Source organism: Rattus norvegicus, chromosome 1, assembly GCF_036323735.1.
Source record: "Rattus norvegicus strain BN/NHsdMcwi chromosome 1, GRCr8, whole genome shotgun sequence".
NCBI lineage: Eukaryota > Metazoa > Chordata > Mammalia > Rodentia > Muridae > Rattus > Rattus norvegicus.
This window is the reverse complement of record NC_086019.1, coordinates 64,977,215-64,995,081: the sequence shown is the minus strand read 5'-3', so window position 1 is coordinate 64,995,081 and position 17,867 is coordinate 64,977,215. Positions and strand designations below refer to the sequence as shown.

Sequence of the window (17,867 nt, the reverse complement as noted above, 5' to 3'; positions counted from 1 at the left end):
CATTGTGATACGTGCGTCCTGGGCCCTCCCAATAAACTCATTTCCCTTTAAAAAATGAAAACAAAAGTTCTAATGTCTGATGGATGTGTAAAAACCTAATAAGGTGACGGTTGTGTAAAGGTTATGTGTTGGGGGGTGAGGTGGGGGGAGTCTTTCAAACATGTGCCGGACATTGTCGCAGAGGCCGCGGCGTGCGCGGAGGGGGAGCTCTTTCTCTCCGCATTGTGCGGAGAGCAGGTGCTGTCTGCATTACCATACAGCTGAGCGCACAAAGAGCCACTGATTCAGCTTCGCACAATAACAGACTGCCTTAATGACAGCCACGCGAACGACACACACCAAACTCACTTTTTACCAAGCCGAGGGAGGCCTGAGGGGAGTACCCAGGAGAGTGGGACCGGACCCCAGTGAAGGTTGTGGTGGTTGAAAATCTCCGGGGAGAGGGTGTGTACACTGTGGAAGGGTTCGCTTAGCTTTTGGCTCTGCTGGCTTAGGGAATACACTGCCCGGAGCCGAATTCCCCATTTCCAGTGATCGTGGACAACACGGAGACACTAGGGCTCTGGGACACTGCGGTCTCTGGGGGTGCCCGGCCGGGGTCGCGAGCCCATTGGCACTCTTCAAGGCTCAGTTGCCACCCTCGACCAGAGGTATAAAGCGTGCCTAACCTCCCCCAAACTTCCCAAAACTGCCGCGGCGTTCTCGCCACCCTTTGCCCACCTCTTCAGGGGTCCCTTTCCTACCGGGCACCCCGCCCCCCGCCGCCTCCGGGAGACTCCTCCTTAGAAAGAGCCTGCCAGGGAGGAGGGGCAGCAGCGGGGACGCGGGCCTCTAACCTCTCCCCGGTTCCTCAGTCCCCAGGACTGAACAAACGAGGAGAGCCTTGGCTGCCAGTGTTGGAGACGCCAGAGTCCGGAGGCCGCGTCCTGCGAGCGAGTCTAACGGTGACCGCGAGTGGGAGGCGCAGGCCGCCCAGCGTGCCTAGGGTCTTCGGGCCTGTGGCGGTGGGGCGGTGGGCGACGCGGCCTCAGCTCCAGCTCCGGGAGCAGAGCGGTTCGTCTCCCCGAACGTTTTGCAGGAATGTAAATGAGCGGGTTTTGCGCTGGGGGAGGGAGGCGAAGGGGCGAGGGCGGAGGCAGAGAGGACTAGGGGGCGGGGAGGTGGGGGCGGGGAGGAGGGTTGCACATTTTACAGCTCACTGACCATTTGGCGATCCATTGAGAGGAGGGTTTGGAAAAGTGGCTCCTTTGTGACAGCTCTCGCCAGATTGGGGGGCTGCTCATTTGCATCTCATTAGTTATGCGAGCGGCCGGCGGGATTTAAGGGTGGCAGGCGCCAGCCCCGGCCAGATCCTCCGGCGTGCACCCGCGGTTACCCTGTCTGACCAAGGCAGGTCACGGGAGAGCACCGGTGCGGCACGGAGCCTCCCACGCTTCGGCCTCCGGTCCTGGGTGTGTGTGTTCTCGCATGGCATTGGCTGAATTCTTGAGGAAGACGCGAGGCTTTGCGATAGTGGAAGAGATACCGGTCTAGAACACTCTGGGAGCGGCAGCCGCCGCCGAGTGACGCCCGGCCGGGAAACCAGGGCGCGCGCCGCAGTCCTTGCCACCACCTCCAGCCCGTTCCCACCGTGCCCCTCGGGGCCCCGGATTATCGCCTCACCGGTGGGATTTCCAGACAGCCGCTCTCTAATAGGCCTGCGAAGGAAGCCACTGCAAGCTCTCTTGGGAATTAAGCTGAACATCTGGGCTCTCTTCCCTCTGTGTCTTCTCTCCTTTCTCCTCTTTCCCTCCGCGAAGAAGCTTAAGACAAAACCAGAAAGCAGGCGACCCTCACTTACCCGTGGACTGGAAGCCAGAAGAAGAGGAAACCGAAAGTTGTCCTTTCTCAGTGCCTCGCAGAGCTCTTGTCAGGGACATAGCTGTAGCACCGCACCCTCCTGAAGCGACCTGGCCCGATATCACACCTGGAGCCGAGAGGCGCCTTTCCACCAGTGCTCCTCGGGTCACATAGACTTTCCGGGCATCCCTGGGTCTTTGAAGAAGAAAGAAAAGAGGATACTCTAGGAGAGCAAGGGCGTCCAGCGGTACCATGGGCCGTCGGAGCGCGCTAGCCCTTGCCGTGGTCTCAGCCCTGCTGTGCCAGGTAGGGGGCCGGGCGGGGCTGCTGCGCGGTGGAGGGAGGGGAGTCGGACAAGCGGATCAGCTGTCCATCCCCAAGTGACTCCCGCAGCGATGACCCCGAGAGCTGCCCGGCAGCGGGCGGCTCCGGATGGGCGCTGAGGTGCGCTCGGCCTCTGCGTCCTAGCAAGGGCCCGCGCGCCCCGGGTCCCTCCGCCGCCGGCGCGTCCTCACGCCCCTTCCCCGCGCAGGTCTGGAGCTCTGGCGTATTTGAGCTGAAGCTGCAGGAGTTCGTCAACAAGAAGGGGCTGCTGGGGAACCGCAACTGCTGCCGCGGGGGCTCTGGCCCGCCGTGCGCCTGCAGGACCTTCTTTCGCGTATGCCTCAAGCATTACCAGGCCAGCGTGTCCCCGGAGCCACCCTGCACCTACGGCAGTGCGGTCACGCCAGTGCTGGGTGTCGACTCCTTCAGCCTGCCTGATGGCGCAGGCATCGACCCCGCCTTCAGCAACCCCATCCGATTCCCCTTCGGATTCACCTGGCCAGTGAGTGGGCACCTGCGCGCACTCCGCTGGGCCTGGCCGGGTAGGGGTGGCGGGCTGGTGGCTGGCAGTGGGAGGGAGGCACGGGCCACTGATAAGGGTTGGGAAATCCCACAAAGCCACGCCTGGGGTCTTGACTTCTTTCTGGGAACTGGCCGGCAGTTGAGGAGGGGATGTGGGACACCAGAAGCTTTTGCAAGCCCGGGGCATTTCTCACAAACCTCAAGGGTCGAATGCTTCCCCCACCCCCCCCAAAGTTGGGAGAGTTCTTGTTCCCTAGCTCCTAGGCCTGGGTTGGGTCGCTCCCAGTGCTGCGACTGCTCGCTACCCTCGAGGTTCTATCCCCAGAAAACTAATGACAGCTGCCCTCTTCTAGCACCCCACCTTGTTGGTTTCAGTACTCTCTCTTAAAAAAAAAAAAAAACACCACAATATCCTGTATTAACATTTTTTAAAAAACCCACACTCATGGGAAAAACACTCTTTAAAATTTTCCTATTAAGGAAACTGATATGAGTTGACCTTCATTGGCACAATCCAGAGATCTGAGAGCCTCTGTACTTGGTTCCCTTTAATGCCTCTCCTCCAACTCCTCCTCCTCCCCCTCCTAGTCCTCCAACTCCTCCTCCTCCCTCCCCCCCTCCATACTTCTGGTTTATCAAGCATCCTCTCCCTTTTTCCTAGGGTACCTTCTCTCTGATCATTGAAGCCCTCCACACAGATTCTCCTGACGACCTCGCAACAGGTAAGGCTCCAAACCCCTCCCTCAACTATACATTCTCTTCATCGATGCACAGTTTACTTGACCCACTCACCCCAGTCCTCTGCTATCTTCGCTCTGCATCTGGAGTTCAGAGAAGGGTTCTTGGCTTGACAGCATCCATGCAGTGTCCTCAGTTCCTAGCTTTTGGGTGTTATCAGAACCAACCTGAGCTTCTTCTCTCCCAGAAAACCCAGAAAGACTCATCAGCCGCCTGACCACACAGAGGCACCTCACTGTGGGAGAAGAGTGGTCTCAGGACCTTCACAGTAGCGGCCGCACAGACCTCCGCTACTCTTACCGGTTTGTGTGTGATGAACACTACTATGGAGAAGGCTGCTCCGTGTTCTGCCGACCGCGGGATGATGCCTTTGGCCACTTCACCTGCGGGGAGAGAGGGGAGAAGATGTGCGACCCTGGCTGGAAAGGCCAGTACTGCACTGACCGTGAGTCCTCTGGGTCCATTTATGGGGAAAGACATGGGACTTAGCAACAGGAGATGGTAGAGATAGACCAGTGGGGAAACTGAGGCCTAAAGAGAAGTGTTTTTGCAAGGCTCGATGGCAGTTAGGCTGGATTCAGGCATTTTAACAAGGGAGACGTTGTGTCCACTGTAGGAAGCTGCTTTTCTTCACGGGGAGGAGTTCAGAGACAAGGCCAGGGGTCAGGAAGTAAGGCTGTGTTCTCCCTAGGGCCTTTGTATTAGAAAGGGAAGAGAGGAAGGGAGGGGCAGAAAGGGGATGTGGAGGGCTCATTTTCCAACAGTTCTCCTTGTTGCAACAATGTCTCATTGGGAAGCCCTCCCTTTCCTCCACAGAGTTAGGGTGCCTGACCTGCCTACAGAAATCTATTTCCAAAGATTCCCTGTGCTGTACTCTGTGTGCCCTGTCCTGTGGGGAGGCCTTCAATCCTTGGGGCTGTGCAAAACTAGCAGGTGTGCTGAGGTAGACTGCAGGGCTACACAGCTGAGGGTCACCTTGTCTTGTGTAAATGCTTACAGCACGCTGTCTGTAAGAAAAGCAGTAACTGACGTCCTATAACCCTCTTGCAAACCAGGGTACTAGGGCCACAGGGAGGACTTCTGCTCTGGTTCCTGCTCATAGGCACTTCAGGGGGCCTCTCTCCAGTAATCTGAGGCCAACCTGTAGGATTGGCATTTCCTCCCAACATCAGGGCCTGGTGAACTCTTGTTCTTCTGCCCCACAGCAGTTTGAACATTGGACTGTGTGAGGCCCGGAACTTCTGTCAGTGTGTGGGGGAGGATATGCATTAGCTATCTAGCTTTAGGTTTTGCTTGGGGATGAAGGGGGTCCACACTTCAGTGAGAGCCTGGACATCATTGTTGCCTAGTTTTCCATGTCCTTTGATGCTCCGCCTTGGCCAAGAGCTGGCTGTTTTCTTAAGAACTGGGGTTGCTGATCATTAATGGGTTTCATAACTGGGGAAGTGAGCCAGCTCAAAGCCTCAGCCTGTGGCCATCCCCCCACCCCTTCAGGCGCCTCTGGCCTCCCACAGTAGCTTTCCTCTCTCAGGGCCAATAGTTCTAGGGTAGCCAGAAATCTAAACTTCTCTTATTCCAACACTGGGGTCTCTCCCCGCCCCTACTTACACGTGCCATAGATTAGATCTCTCTGAGGAAAGGCGGTGGGGACACTGCCTGCTCCCATTGGTAGAAGGGTACGTGCGCACACACGCTTGTGTGAGTGCATACACACATGCTAGGGCTGGGGGGGGTGGGGTGGGGGCAGCATTGTTGTGCTGGGGCAGCTGCGGGAGGGAAGAGACAATGGAGCAGCTGTCCTGCCCTGCATACTGCACACCAGCTGTCCACTCTTATCTGCACACACACTTTCTGGGATATTAAGAGGTGGGGCTTTGTGCATAGAATTGGGAAGTGGGGGAGGAGGAGGGAGAAGACTTCTGACCCTCTTTTAGAAGAAAAAGGGACAGGGGTAGGAGTAGGGGCTTCTGAGAGCCCTTTTGTCCTGGAAGCACTATGTTAAGAAGAATGCTCATCCCTGGCCTGAATGAAGTCCAAAGCCACCAGCCAGGGTGAGCTAGGCTCTGTGACCTAAGATCCACTCAGCCAGGACCTACAGAGTGGGTACTGCTAATTTTGTCTCAGTCGCACCTGGTGATACTGGGAAATCCCTGGGCTGGGGCTCCAACCTATGTTTTTATTTGTTTGTAGCCATTTGTCTGCCAGGCTGTGATGACCAACATGGATATTGTGACAAACCGGGGGAATGCAAGTAAGTTTGCAAAGTTGTCTTTGTCTTTTTTTTTTTTCTACGAGACTTTCTACGTTGCCCAGGGGCCTTTCTATGTAACCTGGGCAGGCCTTGAACTCATAATCCTTCTCCCCAGGCTCCCTAAAGCCACCATGCCTGGTTCTTCTTGATGTGTGTGTGTGTGTGTGTGTGTGTGTGTGTGTGTGTGTGTGTGCGTGTGTGTATTATTCATATATAGGATGGGGAGTTAGTTGAGTGGGAGCTGTTATTCTACTAAAGGTCTGAAAATATACAAGCGTAGGTTTCCATGAACTTAAGCTCATACTTAATAGAAATATACAGGCCTCCGTTAAAAAGTCTGTATAGAAAGATGAGATTTCACATCCATTGTCCTTTTGCATGTTAAAGACAACCAGGATGGCCCCTGTGCCCTTCATCAAAGATGCTGAGAGGGGATGGCTTAGGGGGTTTAAGCTTTTAAATGGCTCAATGTCCTGCCTAGGCCGAGGACAGCTAGCTTCTTGGTGATGATGGGTGGTTTTGGGTGTGCTAGGATACCATTATGAATCTAGGAGGTGGTATGATCATGTTTTGCTTTTTCCAAGGTGCAGAGTTGGCTGGCAGGGCCGCTACTGCGATGAATGCATCCGATACCCAGGCTGTCTCCATGGTACCTGCCAGCAGCCCTGGCAGTGTAACTGCCAGGAAGGCTGGGGGGGCCTCTTCTGCAACCAGGGTAAGCCCCTCCTCTATGATTGCCAGATCTCCTCAAAGCAGCCCAAATGCCCACTGGAAAAATAGATTCTTCCTGTATTTGACCTTGGGCTTCCTGTCTCTTTTCCTGTCTCCACCCGGCAGATCTGAACTACTGCACTCACCATAAGCCATGCAGGAACGGAGCCACCTGCACCAACACGGGCCAGGGGAGCTACACATGCTCTTGCCGACCCGGGTATACAGGGGCCAACTGTGAGCTGGAGGTAGATGAGTGTGCTCCCAGCCCCTGCAGGAATGGAGGGAGCTGCACGGTGAGTGGGGTGCACTGCGCTGTGCTTGCTGAAGACAGGATCCTTAGTTTTAATAAAACGTGTGGGTTCTTGGAACAGCTTAAGGAAGCCTTGTGTGGTCGGTCCCCTTGTGCAGGATCTTGAGGACAGCTACTCTTGCACCTGCCCTCCTGGCTTCTATGGCAAGGTCTGTGAGCTGAGCGCCATGACGTGTGCAGATGGTCCTTGCTTCAATGGGGGACGATGTTCGGATAACCCCGATGGAGGCTACACCTGCCATTGCCCTGCGGGCTTCTCTGGCTTCAACTGTGAGAAGAAGATTGATCTCTGTAGCTCTTCCCCTTGTTCTAACGGTGAGGGGCAATGGGGGATGTCTGGAGGACTGGCTTCTTCAAAAGCATGTGCATTCTTGTTAGGGAATGCATTGCTTTGTGGGTTACCTTGGGCGTGTAGATTCCCAAGTCAATTCCATGAGGACTCAGGAGGAAGGAAGACCATCAGGAGTGTTAAGATCATAGTCACAATGCAAGGAACGACCTGATCAGCAGCCCACAGCTTGCTTGGGGCCAGTAGTGTTTAGGTGCACGTCATCACTGCTATTCACGGTTCTGCAGGCTCTGCTCAGGTAGAGAAAGCATAGCTATGGTGTTTTGGGAAGGAAGTTTACTCCAGATAGCAGTTTGGGTACCAGGTATGAGGAGGCTTTGGATACCACAAGCCTCTTGCTAGTGAGAGAGAGACACCTAAAATAGATTTAGGGAGGAGGTTGAGCCTATAGATGCCTTTCTGTCTTTTCTTCCTTTTTTTCCTTCCTTCCTCTCTCTTCCTTTCTCTCTCCCTCCTTCCTCTCTCCCTCTCTTGCCTTCTGTATTTGTTCCTGTCTTCCCTCTTTTCTGATCATTTTCAGTCCTGACTTTTCCACGAACAGTCAGTAAGCATGATATTCTCTTTAATTCTTAATTTCTCCACCTGTAACCTGGATCTAATGGTGTATTTATTATCCCCTGTCTGGTGGTTGTGGGGTGAATGCAGCGATCAGGCAAAATGCTTTACACAGTGCTGCTGTCAAAACACTGATCTAGAGCCTGGGTGTGGTGTCACAGGCCTGTAATCTATAAACTCCAGAGACTGGGACAGGGCAGTCAAGTTCAAGGCCACCCTGGAAAATATAGCAAGACCCTGTTGGAGGCGGGAAATGTGGGAACCAGAGGAATTGATGATGTAGAGTGTTTGCCTAATATGTGGAAAAAAAAAAAAGCTCTTACTGCTTCTATTGTGTACGTCTCTACCTGGAGTTCTCCTCACAGCCTTGGATTTGAGATCCTACGTTATGTAGTACAAAAACTAAACTATCAGTGTATCTGTGGTGTGTGTGAATTATGGACTTACATGTGGCATATCTGCTCATGTTTGGTGAGCAAACTTCTGTGTGCCTAAATATGACTGTGTTTGCCCTGTGTTCCAGGTGCCAAGTGTGTGGACCTCGGCAACTCCTACCTGTGCCGATGTCAGACTGGCTTCTCCGGGAGGTACTGCGAGGACAATGTGGATGACTGTGCCTCTTCTCCCTGTGCAAACGGGGGCACCTGCCGGGACAGTGTGAACGATTTCTCCTGTACCTGCCCACCTGGCTACACAGGCAGGAACTGCAGCGCCCCTGTCAGCAGGTGTGAGCATGCACCCTGTCATAACGGGGCCACCTGCCACCAGAGGGGCCAACGCTACATGTGTGAGTGCGCCCAGGGCTATGGCGGCGCCAACTGCCAGTTCCTGCTCCCTGAGCCACCACCAGACCTCATAGTGGCGGCCCAGGGCGGGTCCTTCCCCTGGGTGGCTGTGTGTGCCGGGGTGGTGCTTGTCCTCCTGCTGCTGCTGGGCTGTGCTGCTGTGGTGGTCTGCGTCCGGCTGAAGCTACAGAAACACCAGCCTCCGCCTGATCCTTGCGGGGGAGAGACAGAGACCATGAACAACCTAGCCAATTGCCAGCGTGAGAAGGATGTTTCTGTTAGCATCATTGGGGCTACACAGATCAAGAACACCAACAAGAAGGCGGACTTTCATGGGGACCATGGTGCTGACAAGAGCAGCTTTAAGGCCCGATACCCCACTGTGGACTATAACCTCATTCGAGACCTCAAGGGAGATGAAGCCACGGTCAGGGATGCACACAGCAAACGTGACACCAAGTGCCAGTCACAGGGCTCTGTAGGAGAAGAGAAGAGCACCTCAACGCTCAGGGGGTATGTACTGTGAGCTGGGCAAGGAGGGCAGGAAGGCCACTCCATGTTCTGGGTATAAGCTTATTCAACCACTTCCCCGTGTGTTTATTGGTTCTCTCTAATTTTCCTTTCAGTGGGGAGGTTCCCGACAGAAAAAGGCCCGAATCTGTCTACTCTACTTCAAAGGACACCAAGTACCAGTCGGTGTATGTTCTATCTGCAGAAAAGGATGAGTGTGTTATAGCGACTGAGGTCAGTGTGTGGCCCCCTTGTCACGGACGGGAGTGATGTGGAGAAGGTTCCTTTCTGCCTGACGTTAACTTCCTGTCCTGTCTCCTGGGCCCTTAGGTTTAAGGTGGAAGTGATGTGGCAAAGTTCCCATTTCTCTTAAATAAAATTCCAAGGATATAGCCCCGAGGAATGCTGCTGAGAGAGGAAAGGGAGAGGAAACCCCAGGGACTGCTGCTGAGAAACAGACTCAGGCGGAGCTGGTTCTCTCGGAGTTAGCAGAGGCGCCGGACACTGCCAGCCCAGGCGTTGGCTGCCGCTGTACTGCCTGCTGGATGTTCCCGTTGCACTATGGACAGTTGCTTTGAAGAGTATATATTTAAATGGACGAGTGACTTGATTCACACAGGAAGCACGCACTGCCGGACATGTCTATCTTGGATTACTATGAGCCAGTCTTTCCTTGAACTAGAAACACAACTGCCTTTATTGTCCTTTTTGATACTGAAATGTGGTTTGTTTTTTTTTTTTTTCTAGAAGGGGAAAAAAAACGTGTGTTATTTTTTTGGATTTGTAAAAATATTTTTCATGATATCTGTAAAGCTTGAGTATTTTGTGATGTTCATTTTTTTTATAATTTAAATTTTTGGTAAATATGTACAAAGGCACTTCGGGTCTATGTGACTATATTTTTTTGTATATAAATGTATTTATGGAATATTGTGCAAATGTTATTTGAGTTTTTTTTACTGTTTTGTTAATGAAGAAATTCATTTTAAAAATATTTTTCCAAAATAAATATAATGAACTACAACCTCGGGTGTTACTCTTCAGTCATCCACCCAGGCATCCAATTCACAAGAAGAGAGGCGGCATCGGTGTTTCATGAAGGCCTTCCCTAGTTTCAGTGCAGCATGGAAATTGTTTCTTCTGCTTTTTCTGGAACTCCTGATTGGCCATCGCAAGTTGTCTCCATTAGAGTGACACTTCCTCTCTTAATGCTATATTTGTGTGGTAATGAGATATCATTGGAGAGCTTGTGATTTCTCCCAAACTTTATATTTTTAAAGACTTGGAACAAGACTTTACGAGGTTCAAATGTCAGTGACTTTCTATCACCACGGCAAATGTCTTCTGTCTTAGAACAATGCTCACCCAATTGTTAGTGAGTTTATTTCTGGTTAACTCAAGAAGTTAGTTGCCGGCTAATTCAAGCACAGCCGTGAGCACAGATAGCGGTGAATGTGTTCTCTTTTGCACACCTGTTGTATGCCAGGTCCTCGTTATGGTCCACCTCTAAGGCTGGTATTATTATTCCTACCTGACAGGAGAGAAAAATGGAGCCAGTAGGTGAAGTCCCTGCCCCTGGATTCACAGGCAGCGGGATCAACGTTGAGATCCAGGCAAATAATGATCTGGGAATGTAAGACCCTTCTTGGTCTGAATGGCTGCTTCCAAGGAATCAGTACAGGCTCAGTTCTCAGAGGGTAAGTCCACACTGGGGAAAGGGAGGCCTGATTGCTGTGTACGAAGAGGGCAAGCAGCGGGAGAAAGCTTCCTATGGTTAGCTGGGTGAAGCAGACAGAGCAGATATCAGTCTTTGTATCGGGGGCCATTGGGGTTGAACACTGCTAAGAAGGCCCAGTCCACAGATTCTTCTGTCTTGAGCATGACCAGGCACTGTCCTCACTGAGGACCACCTTGGCTATTAGTTTAGAGTAATGCCTAATGGTACTGTCTATGTCAATTAGTTCAGGGCTCGGTCCCCCCAACCCCCACCGCATGCCACCCCACCACATCATCAGCCTCTCTCTTGCTCACTCTGGGGCTCTTAGCATCTGGGGACCTAGGGAAGGGTAATGGGACGACTCTGTTTTTCCTTCAATAAGCGGTTAGGGATGTGTAGTGCCTGGTATGCTGACCATGCCAGTCTCAGGAGTGTGTAACATGCTAGGATTCATGTGAGGCCCAGTCTCCTAAAGAGTTTAGATGAAACATCACTTTCATCTTCCCAACTTTCTTATAAAAACAAAGAGTAATTCATCTCTTATCTAGGGAAAGCACATGACCTGCTTAAGAAGACAGTAGGCAGCTTAGAACTTCTGGCTATGAATCCAGGACCCCAGTAGAAGCGAACACATCTGTGATGGGGTGGTTTTTCAGAGATGGGGTTGATGCCACTTGCACTGGGAAATTCAAGTATATCAGTCCAAAACAGCCATATAAAAAAGCATAGGCGTGAGGGGCCAGTGGTGACTCACCACACCAAACAGCGCCCAGCCATGTTTAGCCTCCGGTCATGCCTGCCAAGGCCTGCACTGTGCTTCTCTCCAAGTATGCCATAAGGAACAAGGAAGGAAGGAACAGCAAACGCGCTTAGGATGATGCTGTAAAAATAGAAGCTCCTTCTTAATGGGAATAATCTTGAGCTGGATCTCAGCATTTTTCAAGTTCTGAGGAGTACTGGAGTATGGCCAGCGGCCAGCACAGTAGGAAAGATATGTGCCAACGCAGACCTAGTGGTCAGAACAGGAGGCTCCAATCCCTGCTCTCCCTCTCCCCGGATTTCCTCCAGTCAAATCCCATAGCCAGCATCTCGGGATCTCAGTAAGACCACGGGTCATGAGGGAGGGGAGGGGAGAGACATATTCTCGTTTATAGATTTTTCTTTTCTGTTTGGACTTAACTTTGTGCTTCCAGGAATGTATGAGTACGGGGAAAGTTGATTACTAAAATCCTGGTCTTTGAGGGCTCTGCAGCTCATCATTCGCCACATGGGTCAGGTACTTTACAGGGAAGTGAGTGGGTGCTTGTGTCTTTGCTAATTTAGTCACAGCCTCATGGACTCCTGGGAAGGCGTTACCCAGTGGAGACAGTTGCGGCCATCTATCTAGATATCAGGAAGGAGGCAATGGTGTTGAGTGGGGCTGAGTGGGGCTGAGTGGGGCTGAGTGGGGCTGTCCTCTTGGCTAGGGCTGTCTCCCAAGAGCTTGTGTTCCAGCACTTTCTTCTCTGCAGATTCATTCTATGCTTCCTGCACTTTACTTTTCTTCTGCATCCCTGGTTCCTTTGAGTGCGAGAAGAACTGCAGTTACTTTGTTACTTTATTAATTTGTTACTTTGTGTTTATGAAGTTCAAAGTAATGGCAACCACCAAAATATAAGTACGCTGACACTGCAAATGCTTCTTCAAGGGCTCAGTGCATAAGTGTACTCATTGGAAGGGCAGGGCTCCATAGGTGTCAGTCCTGCTGTGAACCAATGAGTGTACGTTCTACACTGGTCAACAATGCCAGGGACAAAGTAATCTTTTTCTATCAAATTGAACCTGCATCTCATGATCAAGCAGAGGGTCACAGGAGACTAAGATAGTCCTGGAGGGGAGCATGGGTCTATATTCAGCAATCCCTGGACAATGTAGGTCAGATAAGGGGCTGGGCCGACAAAGAAATTGATAGAGAACTGACAAATTGAAAGGAGCTGATCTGTATCAACTGACTGCAGTGTCTAGAGATGGTTCCCATTTCAGACAGTTTAAAAATGTATGAGCAAGCCGGAGAAATGTAAATGCTGTCCACCAAGGTCAGTGGTTGAAAAAGTGTACTTGTTCAGTATTTAGTTAAGATATGTTCTCACTGTTGAATTCGGTAACCAGGTGAGTCCTTATCATTTAGAGAAAAAAAAACAACCATCTGAAGCCTTTATGAGTGAAACAATGAGTTGGAGAATTTGTTTCCATCCCCCCAGATGGGAGGTTCTGTCAAGTGGGAGTTCCAGACAAAACAGGGGCTTCACCAAATAATGAAAGCTGGATAAAGGCAGTCAGAATTGACTCCACTTCTTTCTTGCATACTTGAAACCTTCCACAAGTGGAAGTTCTAAGATGGACTTTTTAAACGTGCCCAGTGATCTCTCTGTGGGCCGTGACCGTCTAACTGGTGGTATGTGGGTGATGGGCTTAACTGAGGTCTTCCACCTTGGTCCATGTATCTTTCAGATGAACAATCTTACAAAGCTCAAAGTAAGCAATTTATGTCGAGTGGAAAGAGCTGTTGGCTCAAGGGTTTTGGTGCTGGAATCTTGGGTCTAAACTCTGTCACATGCAGGCTCTGTACACATCCTAGAGTGAGCCTAGGATGAGTTGGTGAGGCAGTAGTGAGGCTGTGCGTCCGACTGTGAAGGTTCTATTCCTGCTGCCTCTACTGGGCTTTTCAAATCACTAATCTGAGCATGGGCTAAGATGAATAATAGTTTCTGCCTCCCTTCAGCACAGGGTTCCAGATTCTTCACTTGACCTCCTAGGACTTTGTGTAATCTGGCTCCTGACTGTCCCTGGAGTTTCACTTCATGCTCTTCTCCCTTTGACCCTTTAGCCCTTGGCTGTGGCCAAGCAGGCTGTGGGAAGCTCCTGAAGCCTGGAACTTTGCAAGTAACTCTCCAGCTGCTTGCCCGTGTTCTGCTGTCATTCTGATCAAGTTCCTACAGAACTTTCTGCTGTCAGTGAGCTTTGCCTGAGCATCGGGTCATGAGAGGGGTCCTAAGAATCCGTAACTTTAACATGAATCCAAACACAGATATTATCTGAGTGTATGACTGCACTGTGATTATTCTGAGATCCAACCCAAGTACACAGTGAGTGGGTGTATTTTTTTAACCTGGTGTCAGGTGAGTAAAGTCACCTCTTTTTTTTAGTCCATGGACTTTATGAAAAACATCAGGGACAATGAGGGTTTCCAAAATGGCACCTGAACACCTAGAAATCTGCAGAAAGAGGGTACTATTCTTACTCTCACGTAGCTCACACACAGGAAGCGTGCTGTGAGGTAGGATTGACAGGAGTTCCACGGCAAGAGCGAGATACTCGAGGATTCCCTGACATTTCTGATGTTTGTCATTTGAAAGCAAGTCAGAGATGACATTTAAAAAGAGTATATGTGTCTCCATAAAATATTAGCATGTTTTAGAAAACACAACAGCTTGTATTTATGTTCACTCACACAAACAAACAAATGTCTCCATCTTATATCACGGTCGATGGGGGAGTGAGTGTCACTGTCAGGTCTTCCTTTGAAAAGAAACACATTCATTTTTTTCTTGCTTCTTAGAAAACATACAAGTCTCTTTAGCCAGCGTTTTCTGGATACTCATCCTTCTCATCTCAACTTCAATAGAAATGAGATTAAGTGTTGGAAGCAACCAGAACGAAACTGTGTTGCAGGGTGTATCATATCTTGCCAAAGCACAGATGGGAAAAATGACAAGACCAGAGTCACTCATTAAATTCTTAACAGAGAAACTGAAACTGCGTGAGAGGAAACTGCTCAGGATGTCAGGCTGGGCCTGCTGCTGCAAAGGAGGGAAGATGGCACACTGTCCATGATCCGCCAGAAGATTGGTCACTTTCAGCAGAACATTCAAACTAAACCAATGTTCATACAGAAAAATGGCAGCCACAGCCTTTCTTAGGCCCTGAAGCTTCTCTTTGTCAGAAAAGCTTGGCAATTTTTTTTTAAAAAGTGAACTTGAGCTTCAAAGTTATCAAAAGAGAGGGATAGATATATGTGATGGGTAAAATCTTTCTGGAGACAGAATTAGTAGCTGATTCCTTAGCCTGATGTCTGAACTCCAGCTAACCTCCATGTGGACACCAGATATCAATGGCGGTTCAGGTTGTGGGTTCTGCTCTGGTCTGAATGATGAGGGCCACTGCGCTTTTTAAAAAAGCAGCCTGAGATGAATCTTTGATAGGATCTGAGTCCCTCTCTTGCTGCACATCAGCCTAAGGAGCAGGGGAGGGGGTAGGTGGAAGGAGGGAGGGTATGAAGAAGGAAAGAGAGAGGAAGAAAGGGAGGGAATTGGAAGAGAGAGGGGGAGGAGGAGGAGGGGGAGGGGGAGGGAGGGAGGAGGAGGGGGAGGGAGGAGGAGGAAGAGGAGGAAGAGAAGGAAGAGAAGGAGGAGGAGGAAGAGGGGGAGGAGGGAGAGGAGGAAGAGAAGGAAGAGAAGGAGGAGGAGGAAGAGGGGGAGGAGGGAGAGAAGGAAGAGAAGGAGGAGGAGGAAGAGGGGGAGGAGGGAGAGGAGGAAGAGAAGGAGGAGGAGGAAGAGGGGGAGGAGGGAGAGGAGGAAGAGGAGGAGAGAGAGGAGGAGGGGGAGGGAGGAGGAGGGAGAGGAGGAAGAGAAGGAGGAGGAGGAAGAGGGGGAGGAGGGAGAGGAGGAAGAGGAGGAGAGAGAGGAGGAGGGGGAGGGAGGAGGAGGGGGAGGGAAGGGGAGGGGGAGGGAGGGAGGAAGGGATGGAGGAGGAGGAAGAGGAGGAGGGGGAGGGAGGAAGAGGAAGAGGGGGAGGAGGGGGAGGAGGAAGAGGAGGAAGAGGAAAAGGAGAAGGAGAAAGAGGAGGAAGGGGGAGGGAGGGACGGAGGGAAGAGGAGGAGAATAATTAGTCTGGTACTAAAGCAACATAACTCCTAGCTGCATTATACACACATAACCAAAGGTAAATGTAGTTCTCCCCATTCCTAAAAGTTTCTCTTTGCTTAAGATGGAGACCACCACAGAAGTTTCCAACTCATCAAAATGCAGAGAACAGGTCGACATGGAATCCATAGCCTCGGTGGGTACAGCTACATCACAGATCTTGCGTCTAAGGCTCAGGGACCATCACAGACGAGGGAATGAAAAGACTGTGAGAGCCAGAGCAGGAATTCTGCCATGCAATTTTGTCTCCCAGAAATGTCAGGGAAGCTTCACCCATGACACCTCAACAGTGTGCCTGGTTAAATAAGATCTAAACAAGGACATTAATAGTCATGCTAACATGAAAATCTTATGAGGTCTCACCCCCTAGACAAAAAAACTATAGCCAAGGATTATATAGAATTAAGCTTCCCTCAAAGTTGGGGTCGCATTAATCATGTGGTCATCCTGGCCAAGGATCCACAGTGGAAGAGATGTAGGCACTGGGACTCAGCAGTTCATGCTGAGCCAGTGCTCTGGACTCTGTTAACTCATCCCTAAAGCCCTGGCATCTGATGTTGGGTGCTACCTCCTGTCTTACAGAAATAACATGACTGTAACGCTTGTCAACTAACCAGCCAGCAAACCAATAAACAGACCTGCCCAACATTTTGCAACCGGTAAAAAAAATTTCAAGTGGAAAGATTACTTCAGGCTGTCCTCTGTGTGCTAAGATATTTTTCCACTTCTATTTATATTGACTCAAAATATTGACAATCTAATAACATTTTACTGAATAATCATACACTCAACACGCCAATTATCTCATTGCTAATTACGATGAATTGCTAGCAGTACATTGTTTTGTCAAGAGGAGTAAACACTCTAAAGAGTGTTGTTACGTTGTTCTGAACTCCCTTCAGAAGATTTATACCAGTTCAGAATGCCGCCAGCTGTTCTTTTGCCAAAGAGGTACTGTGATTTTTAAAGTTCATTTGTCAATGCGAGAAATGAAAATTAACCCAGTTCTTCTAACTCAGTTTAATATATTCTAATGTGGGCATTCCCTTCTAGCTGAAATGATTGCTTTCTCCACAGACCATTGGGCACCCTATCTGAAATCACCAGATATTTAAAAAATACTTTCATGTGCTTTGACTTAATTTATTTATTGATTGATTGATTAATTGATTGATATTGATTGTTGCTGTGGTTTTGTTTTATCTTCTTCCTCTTGTTTTTTCCCTTTTTTCTTCCTTCCTTCCTTCCTTCCCTCCTTCCCTCCTTTCTTCCTTCCTTCCCCCCTTTCTTTCTTTCTTTCTTTCTTTCTTTCTTCCTTCCTTTCTTCCTTCCTTCCTTCCTTCTTTCCTTCCTCCCTCCCTCCCCCCCTCCCCCCCTCTTTCTTTCTTTCTTTCTTTCTTTCTTTCTTTCTTTCTTTCTTTCTTTCTTTCTTCCTTCCTTTTTGAGAAAGAGTCTTGCTATATAGCCCAGGCTGACTTTGAGCACATCCTCAGTCCTCATGCCCTGACTTCTGAGATTACAGACACTTGCCTAGTCCTTCTTATTAAAACGAGTATTATTTTAAGCACAATTTGCACATAGCTACATGTATATAATTGATTTACATAGAGATTATGAACTGTCAATAATTTACACATACATCAATAAATTACCTACACATGATTTACACTGTGATTTTTAATACGGTGAAGGGAGCATGTACCTATGAACTACATACAGTGAAGTGGATGTGTATCTGTGATTTATGCATGCTAGAGTAGACGTGTTCCAATGATTTACATACAGTGATGGGAATGTATGCCAGTAGTTTATATACAGCAATGTGTTTATCAATACTGGGAGATAGATATGTGGTTATGGTTTACATATAGTGAAGGAAGATAGTATTCTATGATTTACATATGTGTTACATGTGTCATGTACACAAAAGAGCATATACTGAGACCCAATCTTTGGTCTAGGCGAAACATATCCATTGTACCTAGAGAATACCCTCGAGCCCTCTAGGTAGTCATCCCCATCAAGACCATAGATCTGACCTCTACAACCAGCTAAAAATGCTATGACATGTGGGATTTCTCTCTTGTGTATCTATCTGAGTTACCCCTCAGCATCTGCAGGAATTGGTGCTGTTTTAATACATCGTTTAGATTCCATAGAGTTGTAGAGTTGTCATGTGCAGGACAGATGGTTAGGATTCTAACCTCATTCCTCACTCACATGAGAAGATGTGACTTGGTTTCTCAGCTCAATCTGTCTAATAACCATCTTGTGGTTCCCAAGGATGAATGC

At 49.7% G+C, this 17,867-nt stretch overlaps 2 protein-coding genes across 2 annotated transcripts in view; one reads left to right on the top strand and one right to left on the bottom strand.

Moving 5' to 3' along the window:
• Fam120b (family with sequence similarity 120 member B) overlaps positions 1-1,978 on the bottom strand; it is a 65,057-nt gene extending 63,079 nt beyond the window's left edge. The window contains exon 1 of the mRNA XM_039110798.2: positions 1,841-1,978. The gene's annotated coding sequence lies outside the window, so the exon portion shown is untranslated. The remainder of the gene's footprint in view (positions 1-1,840) is intronic.
• Dll1 (delta like canonical Notch ligand 1) lies at positions 1,808-9,921 on the top strand. Its single transcript, NM_032063.3, has 11 exons — positions 1,808-2,145; positions 2,372-2,665; positions 3,347-3,407; positions 3,611-3,868; positions 5,614-5,674; positions 6,259-6,389; positions 6,512-6,681; positions 6,797-7,013; positions 8,126-8,900; positions 9,014-9,131; positions 9,228-9,921. The coding sequence occupies exons 1-11, from the start codon at positions 2,092-2,094 to the stop codon at positions 9,231-9,233; spliced, it is 2,145 nt and encodes a 714-aa protein (NP_114452.2). The 5' UTR covers positions 1,808-2,091; the 3' UTR covers positions 9,234-9,921.
• The last annotated feature ends 7,946 nt before the right edge of the window (positions 9,922-17,867 follow it).